Source organism: Siphateles boraxobius, unplaced genomic scaffold, assembly GCF_051911475.1.
Source record: "Siphateles boraxobius isolate OS27281-9 unplaced genomic scaffold, OSU_SipBor_1 9, whole genome shotgun sequence".
NCBI lineage: Eukaryota > Metazoa > Chordata > Actinopteri > Cypriniformes > Leuciscidae > Siphateles > Siphateles boraxobius.
Window position 1 is genome coordinate 17,669,019 of NW_027509219.1, and position 25,400 is coordinate 17,694,418.

The window sequence follows — 25,400 nt, forward strand, 5'->3', positions numbered from 1 at the left end:
CACCCATCCAAAGCCTGTAGATTTTCGTCGACCCTGGTGGCGAAGTCTTACAGAGCGGCGGGACAGGCGGCTGCTTCACTGCATGCTATGGCCACTCTGCAGGTCTACCAGGCCCAGATGCTCAGAGACATGCACGAGGGTAGGACAAACCCAGGGCTCTTTGATGAGCTGCGTGCCGCGACCGACCTTGCTCTCCGGGCGACGAAGGTTACCGCGCGCTCCCTGGGTTTGGTGATGTCCACAGCTGTGGTCCAGGAGCGACATCTGTGGCTGAACCTGGCTGACATGCGGGACGCTGAGCGGACCCGTCTGCTTAACGCCCCCTTGTCCCAGGCCGGCCTCTTCGGCGGTGCAGTTGAAGACTTTGCCCAACAGTTTTCAACTGCCCAGAAACAGACCGAGGCCATCAAACACATTCTGCCCCGCCGGCCCGCTGCTGCCTCCACCTTGCCGGCCGGGCAGACGCCTCGACCTGTTTCCCGCCGAGGGCGCCCTCCTGCGGCTCCCGCCCCTCCCGCCCGGACCACGCAGCAGCCTCCACCCAGGGCCGGTCGCGGAGGAAGCCGTAAGAAGGCGCCACAGCCCTCTCCTGCCCCGCCCCCCGCTAAACGCCGGGCCAAGCGGCGCTCCTGAGACGGGCTGCTCAGGGATGATGATTGTTTCTCAGGAGGTGGTAGCAGGACCACTCCTTCCCCCGGTGGAGGGCCGGGGGAGAATCTTTTGTTCTCCACTCCCCGCTGCTCACCCACGGGTGGGCAGCACCCTAATGTGGTTAAAGACAGAAACAATCCCCTCTTCCCTGAGCTCACAGAGTTCTCGGGCGACACAGAGCGCCGCCCACAAGCCGTGCTCTCCTCGCCCCCCTCTGTCCCAGAGGCGGTTGACACGGCGTGCCGTCCACGGACCGCTTCGCCCCTGTCCCCCTCTGTCGCCAGACCCCTGGCAGAGCAGGCCCCCGCGGGACGACCAGCCTGGTCCTCCCCTGGCCCCCTCTGCCAGGGTGCGGTTGCTAACTGTGCCCCCTCTCCGGGCCGCTATGCCGTCCACATCTGGGCCAGTTACTCCGCCTCGCTGCCCCTCCGGGGGGACGCCTGTGGCTCGCATGATCCCGTTGGTTCAGTTCCTGGGAGCCTGGCTAGAGCTTCCCCGTCTGTCCCACTGGATCGCGCGTACCGTCAGGCTCGGCTATGCGATTCAGTTCGCACGGTCTCCTCCCCGCTTCAGGGGAGTCCGCTCCACTTTGGTCGGTGGCAATGCCCCTATCATGAGAGCAGAGATTGCCACCCTGCTGGCGAAGGGTGCAATCGAGACTGTCCCTCCAGCCGAGATGAGGTCCGGCTTCTACAGCCCCTACTTCATTGTCCCCAAGAAAACCGGTGGGTTACGGCCAATCCTGGACTTGCGCGTGCTGAACCGCTCCCTTCACCGGATGCCGTTCAAGATGCTCACCGCCAAACGCGTTTTCGAATGCATACGGCCCCAGGATTGGTTTGCAGCGATCGACCTGAAGGACGCCTACTTTCATGTCTCCATTCTTCCTCGACACAGACCGTTCCTCCGGTTTGCTTTCGAGGGGCAGGCATACCAGTACGCGGTTCTCCCTTTCGGGCTAGCCCTGTCTCCTCGCATCTTCACGAAGGTCGTCGAGGCGGCCCTTGTTCCCCTTCGAGAGCAAGGGGTTCGCATCCTGAGTTATATCGACGACTGGCTGATCCTAGCTCACTCTCGAGATCAGGTTTGCGAACACAGGGACCTAGTGCTCCGGCACCTAGCCCGTCTTGGCCTTCGGGTCAACTGGGAGAAGAGCAAACTTTGCCCCGTGCAGAGGATCTCTTTTCTCGGTATGGACATCGACTCGGTCGCCATGTCCGCGCAGCTTACGAGCGAGCGCGCGCAGTCACTGCTGACTTGCCTAAGACAATTCGAGGGCAAGAGTGCGGTTCCACTGAAACTTTTTCAGAGGCTCCTGGGGCATATGGCATCTGCAGCCGCGGTCACGCCGCTCGGATTGCTTCATATGAGACCGCTTCAGCTTTGGCTTCGCGACCGAGTCCCGAGGTGGGCATGGCAACACGGCACGTTCCGAGTACCAGTTACTCCGACCTGCCGTCAGTTCTTCACCCCGTGGTCGAACCTCGATTTTCTCAGGGCCGGTGTCCCCCTGGCACGAGCTTCCCGGCATGTTGTTGTCTCAACAGATGCCTCCACCACGGGCTGGGGCGCCATGTGCAATGGACATGCTGCTGCGGGCTCCTGGACAGGACCCCAGCGGCTGTGGCATGTCAATTGCCTCGAGTTGTTGGCAGTACGCCTTGCCCTGCACCGCTTCCGGGCGTTGCTCAGGGGTCAACACGTACTAGTCCGCTCAGACAATACCGCCACTGTAGCGTACATCAACCATCAAGGTGGTCTACGCTCCCGCCGTATGTCACAACTCGCTCGCCACCTCCTCCTATGGAGTCAGAAGCATCTGAGGTCGCTTCGAGCCATCTTCATTCCCGGAGCGCTGAACTGTGCAGCCGACGAGGTCTCACGGCTTCAGCCCCTCCCTGGAGAATGGCGACTCCATCCCCAGTGGGTTCAGCTGATTTGGGACCAGTTCGGGGACGCGCAGATAGATCTGTTTGCCTCTCACGACTCGACCCATTGCGCCCAGTTCTATTCCCTGACCGAGGGCACGCTCGGCACGGATGCTCTGGCGCACAGCTGGCCGCAGGGCCGCAAGTATGCGTTTCCCCCAGTGAGCCTTCTTGCGCACACTTTGCGCAAGGTCAGGGAGGACGAGGAGCAGGTCATTCTGGTTGCCCCTTACTGGCCCAACCGGACCTGGTTCCCCGAACTAGTACTCCTCGCGACAGCACCTCCCTGGCCGATCCCTCTGAGGAAGAACCTTCTTTCTCAGGGACGGGGCACCCTATGGCACCCTCGTCCCGATCTTTGGAACCTCCACGTGTGGCTCCTGGATGGGACGAGGCAGGTTTGAGTACCCTACCACCAGCGGTGGTGGCTACCATCACTTCCGCTAGAGCGTCGTCCACGAGACACGTCTATGCGTTGAAGTGGAACCTCTTCGTCAACTGGTGCTCTTCTCACCGAGAAGACCCCCGGAGATGCTCGATCAGTGTTTTGCTTTCCTTCCTTCAACAGGGGCTGGAGCGAAGGCTGTCTCCCTCCACCCTGAAGGTCTATGTTGCCGCCATTGCCGCACATCATGACCTCATCGAAGGTAAGTCGGTAGGGAAGCACGACCTGATCATCAGGTTCCTGAGAGGAGCGAGGAGACTAAATCCTCCCCGTCCTCCTCTCGTTCCCTCTTGGGACCTCTCATTGGTTCTAACTGCCCTGAAGAGTGCTCCCTTTGAGCCCCTGCAATCAGTCGAGCTTAAGTTCCTGTCTATGAAGACAGCGCTCCTGGTTGCACTGGCCTCCATCAAGAGGGTTGGGGACCTGCACGCTTTCTCCGTTGACGAAGCGTGCCTGGAATTTGGGCCGGCTTACTCTCACGTGATCCTGAGACCCCGGCCTGGATATGTGCCCAAGGTTCCTACCACTCCCTTTCGGGACCAGGTGGTGAACCTGCAAGCGCTGCCCTCGGAGGAGGCAGACCCAGCCTTGGCACTGCTCTGTCCAGTACGCGCTCTCTGCGCCTATGTAGACAGAACGCAGTGTTTCAGGACCTCAGACCAGCTCTTTGTCTGTTATGGTGGGAAGCTGAAGGGAAAGGCTCTCTCCAAGCAAAGGTTGTCTCACTGGATAGTGGACACCATTGCTTTGGCTTACCAGCAGCAAGGTCGACCGTGCCCCCTTGGGCCACCCGGAGTGCCACCCGGAGTGTGGCGTCCTCTTGGGCTCTAGCGCATGGCGCCTCGCTAACAGACATCTGCAGAGCTGCAGGCTGGGCGACACCTAACACATTCGCCAGATTCTATAATCTCCGAGTGGAGCCTGTGTCCTCTCGTGTACTCGCTTCAACCAGCTAGTACCGGACCCGCTCAGGTGTCTTCGCTTGCTCGCCATTCCACTCCACGGACTGGATACGTGCGATACTTTCCTCAGGTGAGCTTCTCCGAAAGCCCTGAGCTCCTCCAGCACTCCTGACGTCGGCGCCAGTGTCTATTGCCTGTGCGTCGGCTAGGTGCCTTCCGTGTGCATGGTCCCTCCTCTGAGCGACCCCCACATGTGTATTTCCACTGTAAGCCTCTCTGAGCGTGTGTCTTTCCCTTGGCAAGCCACCTTGCCACCCCTGGGGTTGAAATATTCCACCTGCGGCTGGACACCCCAGTGTTTTCCATATGCTTCCTTCGGGTCATATGTGTATTCTCTAAGTCCCCCCCCCTCCGGGCTGGCATTAATTGCATACTTCCCCTAAGCTTGGGATATGCTTCCCAGTGTACCTTGGTATTCCTGTGTTATATGGAGTCCTTTGTCCAGGCTGACAGGGATCTCGATTTACGCAGGGCACTGGAAGACAGCTGAGAAGGTGGCGTGATTAGACTGGTAACCCCATTCGTCGTCATCCGACGTAACTCGGAGTGACAACGAAAGGGAACGTCTACGGTTACGTATGTAACCCTCGTTCCCTGAGTAGGGAACGGAGACGTTACGTCTGCCTGCCACTTTCCGCTGTACCGCGGGGATCGCCTGAGCTCAGTCTTGGCTCCTCAGCGAAGAAACATATCTGCTTGCTGCCGGCTTCCTCCTTTTATACCCACGAGGTGGGGCGGAGTTACGCCATGCAAATTCCGCAGACCCATGGCATTTCTTTGCCATTGGCTCGTTTTGTAATACTCGAAGTTGATAGGCTTTCTAAGCGAAACCCCATTCGTCGTCATCCGACGTAACGTCTCCGTTCCCTACTCAGGGAACGAGGGTTACATACGTAACCGTAGACGATTTCTGGCTCAATGTAGGAGGAAAAACTCATTTTGAGAAAACGGCCTTTTAAAGATATATACTGTAATGGAAATCTACAGATGGAAAGAGATAAAGTGCTCTAAATATACACTTAAAAGTGTATTGTGGATGTTTTCTGTCCACTAGTCTGAAAAAACACTTTATGAGAAGCCAAAAAGCCCACCAAAACTACAACATATAATAACAAAATGCCTGTATTATCATCATATTTCAGTCATGACAACTCTCAGGATAGTTTTTAAAACATTTTATTAATGTAAATAGAATGTAGGTTTGGTCTTGGTGGACTAGATCTACGCTGCTGCAGAGCAAGTAGGACTTGCTTCTGCTAAATATGCGAATCATAAAATTAAAGGAAACATGCTGCTAGAGAGAGGTAGACCCCCGTATAGCTGATCTAGGTAGGTGGTGCTGGGGAGGTGGAGGGCTACAATAATAAATTACATAGCGTGCACAAAAGATGTGCATTCGTTTGGATGAGTTGTTGTCATATAAGGAAATAGTAATGGATACATGAAATCCATTGACTGGGAACATTAGATTGAACAAACCAATCAGAATGCTTATAGAGTTTCATGGCTGAACTATTTGTGTATTATTATGTATTATTATTATCAGTCAAATGCATGAGACATTAAGTACTTTTGGGTGTTTCATTTATTGACCATAGTACAGAAATAAAGCAGCACTCATCAACAGAACACAACAGGTAATGAGCAGTGTAAATAAATAAATAATGCATGGCATAAAAATGGCAACAGAAATAAACACTGTAACACTGACTATTTATTAATCGCTGTAAGGTTTGTTGTGTGCATGCTGTTGATTACATTATCTAAATGGACTGTTTATAAATATTTTATTCCCTCAGCTGTTTATTAAAGTGCTAAATCTAACAAACTTGCATACAATGCTGTTATACACCGGTGCTTAAATCTTTTTCAAATTTTATATTTTTCTATTGAAATGTTACATTTCAAATATAGGCATCTAAGTTTTGTCAGTCATTATAAATAATTAAAATATGAATAGCATATTTTATATACATGTTTATATTTTTCACACATCAACATTTCAATGGATGTTTCAATAGAAACATCATTATTTCAGAACTTTACAATACCATGAAAAATTTAAAACAGAATATGATAAATAATCTTTCGTGTAAGATGAATAAATTAGCAGGTTATCTTATTTTTATATAATGGAAATGTGGATAACTCAAAGACAAATGTTTTTCTGTCATGTAAAGTTAGAAGTTTTTAACGATTTCAGCTGAATTAACCATGTGAATAAATATAGTATTCCATAAAAACAATACAGAAAGCAGTTGCCATGTACAATACAGTGAAATCTTCCAAGCAGTTTATTTGACTGTCTGCCATACTGATCATTATCTGTGAATGTAATTTATTTTATAGAAATTACAAATCATCACAAAATGTAAAGTGAATTTGCATTTTCCTTGCCATCATGCAGTCTCCATGCAAGTGCATTTTTATCCTCTCAAGGGGCTAAAGACAATGACTGTTAAAAACTATTGTATTGCAAGAGAAAAAAGAGACTTTCACCATGGGTTCTCCAATGGAATCCTAGTTGTTATATCCTCACTGCAACATACTAGCACAAGAAATAGTCATAAGCAGTCCCAAGCATAATCCACAAAACGTTCAACAATTTCCACAGAATTGGAACACCTGCCATTCACAAAGTTATGCACATCCCCCCACCCCTTGTGTGTTTAATACATATTTTGACTAATTTGAGCTTTGCCTATAAGAGTACACAAAGCTCAATTTATCAGATTTAAATACATTCTGCAGAATGAGTTCACCCCAAATATAAGCTCAGAAAATGCACAAAAAAAAGCCTTCTGATTCTGTTTGGACCAAGGAAATATATAGTAGTTGCTGAAAAGAAACAGATTTTAAGACAAAACATATATGCTCATATCTCTTCTAATAAATACTGTACATAGCTTTTTATCCCATTAGCAACTCATTTTAATTCTAGTTTTTAGTGCCATACAGAAAAACAGTAAATATAGTCTCCCTATTAAAATACATATCTAAAACATTAGCCATTTAAGTCTTATTTTATACAATAAAAGCTTGATAATGCTGGATGCATAGGATTATATAATGTCATCTAGAAGGTGTGGTGCACCAACCCAATCAAGCATCCTTGGTTCAGACGCTGCCATGATCATACACATAAACTGCTTTCCGGTTCTCTTATCAATGGGATAAATTGTGGTGGGGGTGAACCTTTTGTTGGTCTCCACAAACTCACAAAGCTGGTTGTATATTTGTGGGAACTCATGACGAAGGAATACACCTCTTGTACGAAGCTCCCTTTGGATGTTAATGAAACAAATCTCTCTTGCTTTCCTGCCCTCTTGGCCATCCTTGTCAATGTCAGATGTCCCAGGAGGAGGGGTGAGAATCAGAGTCTCCATTTCACATTCTTTCTTAAAGATTTTCTTATCTGGGCTTGAGGAGGCCAATGAGACCTTCGCATACTTGCGAACTGTTGGCGTTTGTAATTTGGGTGAAGGAAGTTTAGGCACTAGGTCTCCGACAGCAATGGATACATTCAGGAGGAAACATTCAGCGGGGTCATACTCTTTGCCTGCATTCTGCAATTCTTTGCAGTATTGCCCAAGGTTGTCTTTGAAACTGTCTAACTCTCGAAGGGACAGATATGTTGGAGAGATGGTAAGGCTGTCAAGACCAACTTGAAGAAAGTTATCTGCACACCCGGGGTTTGGAAAACCCAGGAACAGAACTCCTCTCCCGCGGGAAAGAAACCCTACCCTAGCAATGCGCGAAAATGCTTTATGAATGTCAGAGTTCTCTCGACAGTGCTTTAGTATGTGCCTGCAAACACTACTAATGCGGCCATAAAGGCAGCTCTCTTTATGCGTGTCCCAGTCTTCTCGCCTACAGTTTCTGGAACAGTAGTAGGTATAACAGCTGTGGCAGGACTTGAAGTACAAGCAAGCATTGAATGTAGTGTCTTTGCGTAAGCATTTCCTGTTGGAGCACACCATAGTGTCATCCTCGACTGCAATGTGGTTCAAAGAGATGTCCTCAACACTCCGCTGAAAACCCTCACAACCACTGTCTGGGTCTTTAAATGTGTCTGGGCTGCTCTTTGAAGAGTCTGATTGTGTGTTCAAAAGTCCTGAATCCTCTTGATCTATATCCCTTTTCCCTTCTTTGGTCTCGTCATCTTGAATCAATTGTTTGAGTTGGTCTATCAGATCCTTGCTTGGTCTCCTGTTATTTTGAGGTTTGTAATCAATGACTAGGTCAGCTAGCAGCTCATCAAGCTGTTCGAGGCTTTGCTGCAGGGAGTAATTATTGTTCTTCCTCTCTGTGGATTCTGGTGGGTTTGCTGGTCTCTGTAAATTATGCAAGTTTGCAGTTTGACATTGGGCTGTATTTTGGGTATTCCAGCTGATTGTTCCCCCATCTCTCTTGTTGCTATTTGCTGCACGGATGTCATTGTCAGTTATTGTAATTTCTGGGGTAACAAACCATTGTCCCCTTGCACTGTTTTGTCTGTCACCAGCACACTTTTCTAGACAGTTTTCAGAGAGTGACAAGGCAGCGTAACGTCTTGGCGAACTAGAAAGGTTTACAATAACTGGTTGTTGGTTATTATTCGAAGGAACTCCTGGTCTTCCGTGATGGAGAAGGTTCTCGTAACTCCTGCCTCGTGAAACACCATATTCTCGGCCCATATGAGGGATGAGAATGTTGTCCCAGGATTTTGAGTAGTTTCGGACATCTGCTCCTAAACGAGTTGGCTCTGTAAAGTCATTGGGATACCATGGGCTTATTGATGGCATTCGCTGAGGAGTGGCCTGTGAGGATGCGTACTGACTGGAATATGTAGCAATGCTTGACCGATGCCAATCATCTGAAAAGACCTGGGACATACGTGGCCGCCGCCGTCCCTCCGTATGATATGCTCTCATAGGATTGTTTATTTCTGCTGGGTAATGGCAAGGCCGTGTATAGAACATCTTTGAGGGGTCAGAGGGAACAGCATATGCTCTTGGATCCTCCTGAAAGTATGTTTCACTCTGAGGAGTAGATATGAAGTATGGCCCTGGCTCACTCACTGAATATGGTCTACCATAAAATGGATCCAAGGGTTCACGATGGGAATCTGCATAGTATGAACGCACAGGCAAAGTATGAACCCAACGAGTCCTTGGGTCAGGTACATACTGACTACTGACGGAGGGATTTTGGCTGTTGCTGCTGTTAATACTGTACTGGTCATCCTGATAATATGTCCTACTCTGTGGTTGAACTGGATACCTGCAGGGATCGTCCGTGTAGAAGAACTTGGTTGGGATGTTAGGATTAGACAAGGTCCTGTGCTCCCTTGGGTCTCTAGGAGAAGTCCTTCTGTAAGGGATCTCCCCAGACTGAATGTAACTACCGGACAAGCTGTTGGGATATTGATATGCTTGGCTATATTCCATGTTGTAACACTCACTAGGAGTAGGCGTTCTAGAGGTGGATGTCTGACTTGGAAAAGAGACGTTCCTGATCCCTGATGTTGATGAAAGCTGCCAGGGAACATTACTTCTGTGAGTAGGCATCTTCCGTGCAGTGTGCTGGAGAACTGAGGCATCTGGCTTAATATCGACACGGCACCTTACATGGGGAGTGTTAGTTTGTTTCTCTTGTCTACTCTCCTCAAAACAATCAGAAACATAGAGGGGTGTGTGGGGTTGTAACTTGATTGGATGAACTTCGTTAACTAAAGCCCTGTTTGAATGAGAGGCTTCTCGATTTGGCAAACCTTCAGATCTCTTCTGGGGGTCCACTGGAGATCGACGCCTCATGGTTGCAGTTGGAGAGACAGATATGGGTACAGGGGTCAGGGTGGCTCGAACCCTGGGAACACTTTTTGAGCGAGGCTTACCATGAGCACTAGTCCTTGCTGCCTCATTGTATTTGTCTGTGCTGATTTGTTGTTGGGAGAGTCTTGAGTTGAATAGATCTGGTGAGGAAAAACGTAAGTGTCCCTGCTGTCCAATGCCATTCCAGACTGCATCCTTACTTACTGTTTGCTGATCAGACCTGTAAGGATACTCCATGGATGAGGAAAAGTCCTTTGGGTCATCCAGTGACTCAATGAAGTCAAAGCTGCGGCAATGTCTTTTGTTAATGGTTTCGAAATTTGGATCCAGTGGGCCAACCATTTGGCAATCACATTGCTTAAAAGATTCAGAGTACTTTGAGAGCCCAGAGTTAGGGCCAATTTTTATGTCTTGATACAAAGATGATGTTAATATGTCAGGGGGATCTGTACGTGTCATCTTAAATGTGCCCCCGATATTTCCCCCCTCAGTTGGTGTCTCCTAAAGAGAATCAAAAACAGCCTTATTAGATACACATTTTCTTTAAATCATCCATTTGCATATCTGAATAGTATGGATAAAGAATCCCATTTAAAGTCAGCTCTCTGAAAACGACCCACTTATGCTTAGAAAAGAACATAATGCATTTAAGAGAAGATGAAAGAGAGAATTTTATGACTTATCATTGGATTTGCAAAATACTTCAAAAGGCATTCATTCACAAATGATCTTGCTTCACAACGCATACACTGGATCACTGTACACACATGGTTAGTTATAGGCGCCCTTACGAAAAAGAAGTACAGGTATATTCAAGTTCATTTTATGAAGTATACTTAAGTAATGTTCAAGTATAATTTTAAGTATACTTTATGCAGTAAGTATACTAATATCAATGTGTACTTGAAGTAAACTTGTAAGTGTACTATTTCAATACTGCTTTGGACTAAATTTGCCCACTAATAGTATATAAAAGTATACTTTTAAGTGTACTATAAGTGTAACAGTAGTAAACGTTAAGTACACAACTAGGTTTCTCATTTGTAATGCATCTGTACTACAAGTGAACTTATAAGTATACTAGTAGTTTACTATTTTAATACAAGTAGTACATTTTTTAGATCATGAAAGTAAACACTGAAGTGTACTCTCAGTAAACTACTAGTTTAGTAGTTTATACTGCAAGTATACTTGTAAGTGAACATAACATTATACTTATAGTTTACTATTTATATATTATTTTTACACTTGCAGCATACTACTATGTTCAAATGTAGATTTTTTTATACTTGAAAAACTGTACTTTTAACTAATTTAAAAAAAAATGTATTAGCTTCATGCATACTTTTTTTTTCCAACACTTGAATGTCTCATGTCTCATGTCTTTATGTTTCATAAAGGCTACATTTTAAAAACAAAACCTTGAGAAAATCACATTTTTGTCAGACTACGCCTTGATCAGATTCAGAACGATGATCAAAACACAGATAGAGTAGATAGAGTCCAACACCCCCAAATCTTCACAGTCGTTTTTCTCTTAATGGGTTACATTTCATTTCATTTGGTAACATTGAGCAGTTTTGATTTACACACTGTTTAATGTTTGATGATCACGTTATTTTACATTTGAGTGAGCAATTGTCTATTACTTGTTTCAGCTATTTCTTCTCCTGTGCTTTGATCCGGAGATTCTGTACTAGAAGATGTGTCATAGCGCCGCCTACAGTATAACAGTAAAAACATGGATAGCTGGAAAATTCAGTCAATGGTGGGGAAAGAGTAAAGAAGAATTAAAGTAAATTCCTATGTACACTTTCAGTGGACTAGCCTACACAAAAATTCAGATATGCAGAATTAGAAACATATCTGTTTTATATCAATATTCTAATCAATATTTTCAAACAATTTAAGTTTCGTAAGACTGTATGAAAAACTATGTAAAAAAAGAATATTTAATAGGCTACTCGATCAAAAGAGTTAGCACAACTACAAACCAAGTATACATTTAATACTTAAATATACTTTTAAGTATATCTTGATCAAAAGATTGAGTACAAGTACAGGACAAATATACTTGGACTTTTCTCTCAGTATAAGTCAAGTACACTTTAAAGTGTAATTTAAAGTATACTTCTGAGAAGTACATAAAGTATATTTTTGAGAAGTATATAAAATGTAGACTGAAAGCATACTTTCTTATTTTTAGTTTAAAAGAAGTATACTAATAGAACACTTGAATAAACATTTTTCTTAAGCATAGGCATCATTCACATGGCTGCCAAATTTAAAGTAAAAAGGCATTTTGCTAAATATGATCACTGCAGAAGTTTAGTGAGTTTAGTTTATTTTGTAAATGCCATGTCTTGCATAAACAGTCTATGCAGAGAAATTACAGAATGCTAAACAAATAAAACAACACTGAATGGAAAAATCTGAATTAATTATAAAGATGGAGGCATTGCATCGTCTCAAAAGAATAAATCAGTAGAAAACTCCTTAATCAGTGAAGGATCGAACAGTCCTCTCTAAAACAACTTAATTTTTTCCCCTTTCTCCCTGCTTATGCTCTGTTAAAATGAAAGGTTTTCAGATTCACATACCAATTAGTATTTTTAGAAGTTCGCAAACACAAACCTGATATAATACCATCTTATGTATTCAGGGTCTCTCTGTTTTGCACATAATAAAATATTTTAAAATGTATATATGAAATGTAATATGAATTAAGGTATAAAAATTATTCAAGAATTTAAAACTATTTTTGCCTTTCAAATGCAAATAACTTATTTCCATCAATGCAGAACCTTTTTTTTTTACAACAACAAAATAACATATACCGTTTTACTGCATCCTACTGCAACAGCTCTACTCCTGCTCATTAATAATAGTGCCACTGGTCTTTGGGGAAATAAAAATGAATAGAGTGAAAAGAAGGTTAAAAAAGGAGAGCATATAAACTGGTAAATGTCAGATGGTAGTTTCACATAGATGACAGATATGTTGCGCATTGTTCATTTAGAATGTTGAAGATCAGTTCTGATCCCAGAATTCAGTTTCAGCTGCACCTAGAAACAAATAGAAGGACCATGCAAGTGATGCACATGGTCTATATTTACGATTGCTATGATTTTCGCAGTTCTTCAGTCCTTTGCTTTCTTGAGACTATCTTTTTTGTCTTATTAAATAATAAATATTTGCATATCAAAGGGTGATTTTGATTGTGTTTGTCTACACCCTGCCTCTCTGTGTGTGACAATTATGTTGGTTGTTTTTTTCACTAAATACTTACCAATGGTCAAATTACATCACTAGTTGAGCGTAGTACTAGGCTTACAGTTAAGAATAACATTTTGTTTACCTGCTATATATGTTATTGTATTTGGTTGCTTATTTATCCTGGTATACAGTAGAATGGGTGTGTGGCTTTTACAAAGGGTTAGGAGCAAAATTTGAGGTTACTTACAATATTTGGCTTTTCAGGGATTTTTTAAATGACAGTAGGAGCTACGGAGCACCACATACTGGCTACCTCCTTTCAGCCATCCCTGAAAACCATCTGTTCATCCTGCTGAGAAAGGACCAATGAGCAGTCTAAACACACACACACACACACACACACACACACACACACACACACACACACACACACACACACACACACACACACACACACACACACACACACACACACACACACACACACACACATTCACTCTTTTCACTGGATGAATCTAGAACAGAACTAGAATTTCAGCTTTTCAAAATATTATTACATTGTGTATGCACCTTTTGCACTAACAATACTAAACCAAATTCTTCATAATTCTTCATGTCTGTGTCAGTTCATCCCTTAGGATGCACAAAAATACTCATGTCAGTTTATGTTGATATTTATTTTTGTATACCATCTAGATATCATTTGATATAAAAAATTCATGATACATTGCAGGCCAAAGTCAAAGTGTAGTATCGTGAAAAAAAATTATTATATCAAATGATATCCAGATGGTATACAAAAATAAATATCAACAAACTGACATGAGTATTTTTGTGCATCCTATAGGAAGAACTGACTGGCACAGGCAGTCCTCATAAAGAGAAAACCTCAGGTTGAAGATGACAAGCTACTACTTGAACATAAAGCTGAAGAAAACTCCACCGGGGCTCAGATCAGCTATTGTATTACATGTCTGCTGGAAACAATTTTCGGACACAAACACAAAATTGCACTTTAAAATGCACTAAGTACTTCATCTATAAGCTATGGCTGCACGATATATAATTTTAGCATCAATATCGCAATGTGTGCATCCGCGATCGCACAGGATGTGCGATGTCGTCGTAGTTGATCCGTGATCAGTAGGCCTACGAGCCACCAGCTCCCCGGAACGGAATGCATGTGATTCGCGAATGAATTGCAAAGTTTAACCATCACAGAGTGAATATATAACATTTGCATGCGTTTTAAATCTTGTCAGTTTAATCATCAACGCAAAAAGCAAGGAACTCAAACGCTGTTTTCTAAGTGAGCACACAGAGCCGTGCCGACCGCACGTGAACACCGAATTCAGTTCTCTTTCTTTTGAGCTTGAATGGACACAATTAGGTCAGAATGCCTGTCTCGGTGAGTACCCCCGCAAACACAGTCCATCAAAACAATCGAGAAACAAAACGGATGCATATCATCATTATATCGGATCCATGCGTTTTTTTAAAAAGTGACAACAGTCTAATATACTCGCAGCTGTTTGTGCACCAGTGTTAATCAAACAACAAAAGGGAAAGAGAAAATCACTTTTGTAGCTTTAACAAAGATAAATTGTATAAATTAATTAATTATATTGATTATATATTTCATTTATACAGTAAATAGTGTTATTTTACATTTGATTATTACATTTTTGTACCTGTCCTGAATACTGTTATATTTACCTGAAAAACATAAAGCATTTTTATTTCATTTGTATCTTTGCTCTATTGTATTTATCTATAGTACGCAGATGCACTGCCCATAAAAATCACCCCAATCATCCTAGGATTATCAATTCTTTACAAATAGAGCTATTCAAATTATCTGGTGAAATTGTTTTCATATCGCAATATCTATCATAGGGAAAAACAATATCACAATGTCAGTTTACCCCAATATCATGCAGCCCTATTAGAAGCATGTCTCTGCAGCCCGGATGGACAGTGTCATGTGGTTGGCCGATAACCCACATTAACTACTTTGGGTCTAAAGATCTTGAATGCCATCTGGACCTCTCCAATTGTTAAAGACAGCTGAATCACACATTTTGAAAGCTATTTATAAACAGTGTCACTCATGGTAAATGCTTACGAATCAGGTTGGACTGCCATTTTCACTGGTTCTGATTCTAGCTGACTAAGGGTATAAATGTCCTCTTGGTGAGCTAATATCCGCCCACCATCTCTCATTGTCCTTGTCCTTTTGCTCTTAACATTGTAAGTACCAAAAGGATGGAGAAGTAACATAAAAGCTGAGAAAATCTGCTGTTCATTCAAATTAGGTTCACATATCACATATAATTAAATAAAATATTACTGCATCACCTCCCCGTTGACCCACCTCTGTGAACAGTATTAGATTACTCTGAATAACTGAGAATAAAAAAACATTTTCCTTTGGTCAGCTAACCAGCATTTAGCATTAATTTAGAACGACGCAATTATTAAAAAGTAAAGTTCCACAAATAGAAATATAATGAGGGCAAAAAAATAGAGCATGCATGAGAGAGAGTTTTGAGGGCATTGTCATTTTTCTTTTGGGTTAAAACAGTAAAAAGCAAAAACGTCCATCTTGGGCAAAGTGGATGTTAATAATTCCCTTCTTCCTTTATGCAAGGTGGCTGATCAGCAGGCATTTTCACGTCTAGCAGCAGAGCCAGTACCTATGACTAAGACCTGACTGCCCTCACACAGTAAATCACCACCCGTCTCTGACACTTCCATAACAGTCTACCAAGACTAGCTTCCTTTCACTTCATTCATTCTTAAAAACAACCCTGTTTAGGAAGTACAAATTATGCATGTACATTTGCAGGAGAAGGCATGCAAGTTCACAAGGATTTCAGAATAAAGAGGTCGTAAAATATGACGATCGTCAGCGTAGTCACAAATGAATCCGACCTGGAGTGAATCAGTTGTGATCGTGGATTCACTGAACGAGTCAGTTACAGACATTGTTTGTGAGTAATGAAAAATTCCTTTAAGCTACAGTCTGACTCCAAGAAACCATGACAGCAGAAAGTGTTAGCAGGAGCAGTTAATCTCACATGAGGCCTATCTCCTTAAATACACAACCCATTCCTCATGAGCTTGCAGAGTAGGTTTTTTTGGCCGGATATGAGGCAAAGAGGCTATATTTGGACACAATGGATAATGGGAAAGATGCATCTGAGTATCTCAGTGAAAGCAGCCCAGCTGGATGATTCTGTAGAGACTGTGGATTTGGAGGCGACATTTCTTTTCTTTTCCAACAAGAAAGCTCAAAGGATTTTTTTGTGGAACTGAAAGTCCAAATGATTATACCTACCTATGAATCACAAATATCTTAAGTTTTTAGTTTATAAGGTCATGAGAGAAACAAGAGGAAACTTCAGTTTGTCTGTTTTCTCAACTTTTCTTTTCAACTGCAAATAAAATGTATTTTTTTTCCTCTTCCATTGGACTACAAAACTAGATCCCTGCTATTACAATCGAAGCTGCATTGCATTTTTGCCACTGGCTAATTCAATAGTTTATGAACAAGTTATATAAAACATCAAAAATAAAATATCAAGACTATTTTAATATTATGATTGTGCCACCTGGGGGCACTCCACCATTTAATATACCATAGGAGAATGGATTTAGACAAACACAATGCTAACAATTACACTTACTTAAGTTAAATCAGTAAGAAAAACAGCACAATCCACTCAGCCCTTGAGGAGATGATTGTCCTTAACATCTCATTATTAAGGCACACATGCATGTCTATTGTCAGGAATTAAACTATCTAAACTTAATGGGAAAACATATTTTTTTAACTCTAGCCTCTAGTTTGGATTTTTGGAATGCAGAAAAGTGGTCCAAGTGGTACAATAATATTGTACAATCATTTTTTCATCTTGTTTACTCAAAGCCATTGCATTTATTCAGAACAACAGGTGCGACATACCCTATTAAGACTGCTGCAGTGTATAAACTCTTTTTAATGGGTTTTAGCATTTATGGTCTGTTAATAAATATAGGCGAACAAGAAAAAGGTACGCAAGATAAGATCTCTCTCTCTCTCTCTCTCTCTCTCTCTCTCTCTCTCTCTCTCTCTCTCTCTCTCTCTCTAACCCTCTCTTTGATTCTACGTAGAGCATAATTTTAATAGTAAGTAATATTGTTGATTATCCATTGAAACATCTATGACCATGATCGTTTTTTCCCCGATTTTAGGTTAAAGGTACAAGGGAAAGTGTAATTTATTTTATGTTTTACCATAGTAATCACTCCTCTGCCTTCTTAATTTCAATTTAATGATATTAAAGCACAAAAATTCCATATATAGCCTCTCAATTAATATGAGATGATACAAATTGTATGTTACCTAATAATTATAACATTAGAAATAGTTTTAGACGAAATAGGTCATGTCAAACCTCAGGACTTGTCAACTTCCCAAAAGTATTTTATGTCAAGATGTCCTACTGTTAAATGTATGTTACATGTATCCACAGATAGGTATTAAACTTACTCCAACCTAAACACTTCTCCGGACAAGCACATGCTCCGTCACCTGGATACCTAGCAAAACCACAAAGTCCTTAATGCACAATCTACTGAGTTAAAAAGCAACCTGATTTACAAGGTCGCCATAAAGCGTAGCGTGCGTGTATGCACATCCTCCCTCCTCTTTCTTTGATAAGGATCGTTCATGAATCTGACGAAGCTGATTAACACGTCGTGGTTTTACAGTCCTGCGAAAGTGCAGTGCGACAATGAAACCTTTGCACATCGCACCAAAATGTCACACAAAAGCACACTTTGTTCCCATTTATTGCTGCGGCACGAGCCCCGCACTATCGAGCATCTCTCGTTAAATGACCTAACGTTAATGTCTTTAGGAGCAAAACACACCAGTGAGACGCAAAACCACTGCAACATATCGGTCTTAGCCTACTAAAACAATTCCTGAAGTCATGAGTTTTGTGTTTACAGAGTATTTCAAGCTTTTATGAGTGTGCGCATTTATCTTACCGTCTTCATCCATAGTCAAGGTCCTGAATGTGCTGATAATCTGTAGATTTGTGTATCAGTGACTGATCTTTTAGAGATTACGTAGTCTCCATATCACATTAGATGCTGTAGGGTGGGCTGCATAAAACTCCTTAAGTATTGTTGTTTGCCCAGTGCCCACGGGTTTCGGGGGCGTACTGAGACGAGACGAGGGGGTGTGACCGCATCCCTCATGCGTTGCGTTTCTTGTGTGAGATGCGCGCAGTTACTGCGCATGCGTGCGATGTTTGGTGTGCGCTTGAACCCTTCCTACGCGCGCGCGTGTGTTTGTGTTTGTGATGCACACGAATTTCATGCTGGATAGACATATGCGACGGCACAGCGTAGAGACATCATTTTAATTATGAAGGTGTCATATCTTGCTGATAGGCTCAGTAAGTATTAATTAAACTAACAAAGGGTATTTTCTATCTATCTATCTATCTATCTATCTATCTATCTATCTATCTATCTATCTATCTATCTATCTATCTATCTATCTATCTATCTATCTATCTATCTATCTATCTATCTATCTATCTATCATTCATTCATTCATTCATTCCCCGAGGCTAAGTAGTATTGCAAGATGTGCAAATAATAATAATAATAAATTCATAATATAAATAATTTTTAATGGAATGTTTGTTAGAAAAAATAGGCCACAAAAAAAGTTGTGGCAGGGCTCCATGTCAACGTTTAAATGTGCACCTGATTTACCACTATATTGAAAAATGTATTAATTTATTTGTAAAAAATGTTTACTGTTATGTCAAATGTTAGATGTATGTAATGTTAATGTAATATTTATTTGAAAAAAGTGTTTACTAGGATAACATATTGTTTAAGATGTGAAATTCATGTTTAATGACAATGTGTGATATAAAATAAAAGAATAACAGTCAAGTTGCTCTTAATGAACTGAATTTTTTAACATCTGCATTTATTTATTTTTTCACAGTAAATGACCCATCTGAAAATAATGATTTTATTGGGCAACCTAACCTCAGCATTTCCTGCCTTTCTAAGAATGAAATTTTATTTGCACTGTTGCTCCTTCCCCATTTATTCAATTAGCTGAAAACGGAAGTGCACAATAGCAAAGTACTGCTTAAGGGATCAAGTGAGACATGTATGCCATTGATTTCCACATTAGTGTGATTGGTGGCTGATGTTGTGTGCTATTTAATCAATCATGACAATAAAAAGCATGTTCAATGAACTTGTACTGTACAGCACACTGAATGAAGACACTATAGGATCATGAGTAAAATGCACATATTTGTTGTTTGAGCCATGAGAGCAACTTATACAAGGCCAGGCTTGTTAGTCAGCTGAATTGCATTATTGTAGCTGTAAATCCACTTGTTTGCCTCAGAGTGAAACTTTTATATCTTTAAATCTTGCTTGTGTGCATCCTACAACTTTAAAGTGACAGATGGGTTTGTAATTCTGTGCACTATCTAACTGGAGCAATTGCATTCCTTATGGGAATTTTCTTCATGCAATGCGGAGAAAAAGAGCACAACAATGTTTTTGATAAATCACTATTTTCTGAGTCTGTCATTACAGTGCAAAACACTGTTGGCAGCTGACATTTTATTCTTTGGTTTTGTTATTAGCTATTTTCTTTCTGGTCTCTAGCGCTTGTGTGCTGAGGTGTGACTCAGCTTTTATTCTGTGTCTCAACTCAAGGCATCTTTCTTCGCCTTTTGTCATGCTATGAAAAGACAGCCTCATCAGTATTCAGTTTTGAGTATGCATAATAAGGAGAGAAACAGAAAGAAAGCATTGTGTTGTAAGATAAAATAAATATATTAAATACACTGTCAGTTGCACTTTTTTTTAAAACTGTCAATTGGTTATTTTAATCTATCTCAATCTATCAGTATAAATTATTATATTCAAGACAATGCACAACTGTAAAATATTGTAGAACACGTTTTTCGGAAGTAAATGGCATTTCCAAAATTCCATGTGTGAACCTTCTCTTTTGTGTAAATTTTACTTAAATATTTTTCTTTTTTGTTATAAGTTTTATGTTCTGTTAATACGTTAGTTAATATGTATTATTTTAGTGCCATGTGTGTTTCTGATAGTGTTTTTGTGTGTGTGTCTGGTAACACATCGCAGATTGGCTTGTATCTTCTGCAAAGAGGCTGTCTTTGAAGGATGGTGCAATTAAAAATGTTTGCAGCCTGTAAATATTGACACAACAACTAAGAGTAAGATCACACAGGTTCTGCTTATCAGTCATGTCAGGAAACAAAGTCATGTTAACAATGATAGATGCAATAGAAACTATTCACTGGATTTTCAAGGATTTGCAAGATTAGTGACATCAAATCATTGAAAGAGCTCTTATAGATTTTACACAGATATGACCTAGAATCGCATATATATATAATATATAACTCATAATATCACCGCTTCAGTCACCTCAATAATAACACTCTTAGCTGATGACCCCTTAGCCGTTCTGAAAATAATCAAGGCAGTGCAAAACTACACCTGAGCCTCTCTCATTCTCTCTCTCTCTCTCTCTCTCTCTCTGTCTAGGCTGAATTTACGGTTATACCCTGCTGATAGCAAACTCATTACAGTGTCGCCACACCAGTAAGATCACAAGAGAGTGTCTGTGCGGCAGAGGTACCTTTAAGCACAGGAGAAATGAATTAGCAGAGACAAGACTGCTGAGCTAAGGGCTGCCATGTTCATCGTATCTTATTGCCAGAAAGATAGCTGAAAAGGGCACAAAGAAGGCTTTTAGTCATCTGAAGGTGAAAGTTTATCAGGATATAGTTGATTTAAGCAATAACCCTGTGTTTCACAGGCTGGTAAGTGGTGTTCTTAAGCATATAATGCAAAGCAAAATGCAGGGACCCCAATGTTACGTTAATGTCAACAGATGATGAAGATAAGTGAGGTGGTTCCAAATAATGGAGTAGTTTTATTAAATAAGGCAAATCAGATAAGCCAAGGTAACGAACACAACGCGACAGCATGCATTGCACAAACAATACCAGACAATGAATTAATGGAATTGAGGAACTTAAAAAGACATGGTGATGAACTAAATACAGACAGGTGTGATTGTTAATGAATGTCCAGGAAATGGATGACTGGCGGGAAACTAGAACAAAGGGAACAGGTAACCGAAGAGAAACAAACCAAGTCCTTGAAAAATAAACAAAACAGAGCGTAACTGTGACAGTTACCAGCTTAGTTCAAATGGTTTACTGTGCACATATTGAACAACAGTCTTTTTTTATTTAGAGTAAAAATCCCTAAAGATGATCCATAGTAAAACAGATTTTTAGCGATAACATATAGATTGTTAAGCGATGATATATGCTTAGAAGATATAGGTGAAATCCTGGTGAAGAACTAACACTACCCATAATCCTGCCTAGAAGTCACCATAAGAAAATTATTGCAAAAAACTTTCAATTTAAAACTGTAAATCCCCACATTTTATTTAACTGAATGAATCTCCCCACACTTTCAAACTACTTTTACTTTTTTAATATATTTGTTTATACCATAGATAGTCCGGTCCTTCAATTTGATTGGTCGAGTGGGACTTTTTTAATGTTTGTTTTTTATCACGCCTTGTCCATGTTTGTGTGTTCAGTATGTGCATTTGTGTTGCGAATTTGGCAACTATTACATACCCATTGTATGTAAAATTGTTTTGACAAGTGACTTTTTTTTTTGTGAGTCATGGAGTGATTCACTTAACCCATTCATTCAAACACATTGGGTGAATCCCAATTCACATACTATCCGTCCTAAATAGTATTCGAAAATATAATTAGTAGGCTACATCCCAAACCATAGTATGTTGAAATGAGTGTTCCAAAGATACCCAGATGGTCTACTATTTCCGGTCAGAATCCGAAGTGCAGATCCAGGGCTGGCCCTGGCCAATTTGCTGCCCTAGGCAAGATTTTACCTGGTGCCCCATGCATCACAGCCCATTTCTCCCTGTCATTGTGTTCATGATTATTTATCCTATATATATATATATATATATGTGTATATATACGAGCCGAGCCGTACCGTACCATGCAGTGGAAAAGCGCCACAAGTGAGCCGTGCCGAGCCGTACCATGCAGTGTTTTTCCACTGCATGGTACGGTACGGTTCGGTACGGCACGCTTTGGCGCTTTTCCACTTCATGGTACGGTACGGCTCGGCACGGCTCACTTGTGGCGCTCATCGTCACTACCAGCGTCACTGTATTTGCGAGACATCAAACCCGCTAGATTTAAATAGCCAGTAACAGCCTCCAATGTTTTAAAACTACTTGCTTGACTTGCTTGAAGAAAAAAAAACTTCCAAAAAAGAAATGGCTGAATCATGGTCAGTGGACGAGAACCGCAGACGTTCCTCTTGTTAGTTGCAGAGGAGCCTATAAACTATAACGATCAGTCATAATCCCAACCACTTTGAAGCGGTACTAACTGCAGTTGAAAAGCAACCGAGCTAAAGTGAACCTCGCCGCGCCGCGCCGAGTCGTACCACGCAGTGGAAAAGCGAAGCGAGCCGAACCGTGCCGCGCCGAGCCGAACCGTACTGAGCCGTACCGAGCCGTACCATCCAGTGGAAAAGCGCCAAAAGCGTGCCGTACCGAACCGAACCGTACCATACCATGCAGTGGAAAAGCGCCATAAGTAGGCGAATTGGGACTTCCCTAAACTGCATACTTCACTACTGTATAGTAGGCCAAAAACATATGTGACTAAAGAAGTAGCCTATATCCGAATTTACAGTACTGTTAAAACAGTATAGGCAAAAAGTACCCGGATGACCTACTACCGGCGAGATTCTGAAGTGTGCTTACAATGGACACTTTACTATCCCATGAGGCCACAGAAGAGGATTTATTAATGGCAGTGAAGTGACGTAAATGGCGCTGGTAGGTTACATGATAATGACAACATTGAAGATGTAGTACGTCCAAATTGCATTCATACTACACACAGTCACTATATATAACATACTTTTTTGCCGCATGGAGTAATTACTTATTCAAAATAAGTACTCAAGAGAGTATGCGTTTTCAGATGCAGCCATTGATTACCACTGAATCATTCACTTAATTCAAAAACACTGATTCACATTCACTGACACATTCAGGAACAAAATATTGCCATGATGAATATTTTATAATAAACTGAAAGTATGTTGTTTTATGCTTACTATGATAATAGGCCTACATCAGTAGTTTTATATTGTACAATTATGCTAAGTCATCACAATGCTTTATAAATTAGTTCATTGGTCTTTTTTAAATACTATTTTTGCCTCAAATGAAAGTTTGTAATATTGTGTTGAGTTGATTGTGTTGGTTTAGGAGCTCTTATACTGAACATTTTTAAAAACCCCTATGGATAAAATGAAGGAAGAATATTTACTGAAGCAAGGCTTCTGAGTAAGTGGGCGGTGATTGTTGGACTCTTAATGCAATATTCTTCACATTTTACGTGCAGTAATAAAATACATTGTTCATACTGTAGGCTACTGTGCCTCTGTCCTTCTCTGTTAGTGGGAACTCATCGCTGTTATTGGCATGGCAACCCAGCTTCCCGTTGGTTTAGCCTGCCCACCATCTGTCTGCTCCCATACGGGTTTGAAATGAATTCAGCATGACAGGAGCCGGTCCCACAATGCACAAGGTGTGAGGACCCATGGCACCGCCACATAGCCATGAGGAGAAGCTCAGCTACAGGCTTTGATCTTTTAAGGTATAAATGATGCAACCCCTTCCAAGGAGCATGCAGGCATTAGAGGACGTCTATCAGCTGCATGCTAGCAGGTGTCTCAGCTGCTCCAGAGACTCTTAGGAGGAAGTGGAAGATCAATGTCCTGGCTGCAAATCCTGTTCTTGTAAGAGGCCTGCACAGAGGATCAATCAGGTTTACACCATTAGAGTGTTCGAAACAATGTCTACGGCTGTTTGGACAGCTCCTAACTGACTACTACATAATCTGTATGTGTTATCAAGATATCTTACGGTAGCATGATTTATTCAAACATGGCAAATGAGGCATACCAATTTGGTCACTGGGTCTATTTATTTTAATCAAAAATACATTAAAATGCGAATCATTCCTTCAATTATTTTAAAACACCTCTTCTATGCTTCTATACCTCTTCTATTTTAAATGCGATAATTTGATCAAGATGTGTACAATTAATCTTTTTTTTTTGTACGTAGACACTGATGTAGCCTACGTATTTTTTTAATGTATACTCTCATACCCCTTTTCCACCAAAAAAGAACTGGTTCGGAACTGGTGCTGGTTCAAAGTTGGTTCGGAGTTGGTTCAACTTGCGAACCTCCTCAGAACCTGTTTGTTTTTCCACTTCTAGAGCGCCCAGCGAACGACGTCGTTACGTCACTGTGTACGTCGCTGTACGTCTCAGCTAGAAACGCTTGCAAGTACAACATTACTTTGGGATTATCTCTAACTCGTGAACCAAGAAGGCTTTAAAAACAATTGGAATATGTAAGTCTTTTAATCTTTTCCTTTGATATGTAATCTTTTCTGATTAGTTATGTACACCTGTCTTGTCTTTTTTTTCTCTCCGTTTATTTGTTCTATTTTGTGACTGTTTTCTTCTTTGCTTACATAATGTTTTCAATAAAATTTTTTTAAAAAAAGCTAGAAACGCTTGCGCCAACTTCAAGCATAACAATTACAATGGCGGACTACATCGTGTTTCTGCAAATGTTTCTCCTGGCTTTGCGGTCAGAAAAGATGTTTAGGACACATCTAAACCCGCCCCCAGCCCCCGACGTAAGCATGACGTGGTAAAAGAACGGTTCTCTGGTTCTAGTCCAGCAAAGAGTTGGTGCCGCTTTGGAACCAGTTTTCCTGGCCGAGAACCGGTTCTTTGGCTGTCGAAACACAAAGAACTGGTTCGCGCGCAGGCACCGGCTCCGAACCGGCTCTCAAAACGCTTTGGTGGAAAAGGGGTATCATTGAACCTGATAAATGGGTTATTTGATTACTACGCTATTTTATGTAGCCTACTGAGAAATATGTATGCAAGTCAAGTAGTGTTCAGTAACTTTTAATCCCACGTTTGAGCAACCTTAACATGATTTAATAACAAAGGATCCATGTTCCATATAATTTAATAATCAGACTGCAATTCCCTCCTTCTGACAAGAACAGTAATTACCGCCATTTACTCCTTTCACAAGCAGTCACTTAATCACCTTACAGTTGTACAAGCAAAAGCACAGCTAGAAAGATTCAGATGATCTGGAATTATAATGTAGGCCTGCTGCTAGTGAAGAACAGCAAGTGATGCCTTG

General features: G+C 41.8%; 1 protein-coding gene across 2 annotated transcripts; it reads right to left on the minus strand.

Moving 5' to 3' along the window:
* Positions 1–5,553: 5,553 nt before the first annotated feature.
* Positions 5,554–18,303, minus strand: unm_hu7912 (un-named hu7912). Of its 2 annotated transcripts, XM_077222679.1 has the most exons (3): positions 18,053–18,210; positions 13,263–13,364; positions 5,554–10,300 (listed from the first exon to the last, which is right to left on the minus strand). In XM_077222679.1, the coding sequence occupies exon 3, from the start codon at positions 10,256–10,258 to the stop codon at positions 7,049–7,051; it is 3,210 nt and encodes a 1,069-aa protein (XP_077078794.1). In that variant the 5' UTR covers positions 10,259–10,300; positions 13,263–13,364; positions 18,053–18,210; the 3' UTR covers positions 5,554–7,048. The 2 variants fall into 2 exon arrangements, with proteins under 2 accessions (XP_077078794.1, XP_077078793.1); XM_077222678.1 differs by lacking the exon at positions 13,263–13,364 and having other exon boundaries at positions 18,053–18,303.
* Positions 18,304–25,400: the final 7,097 nt, after the last annotated feature.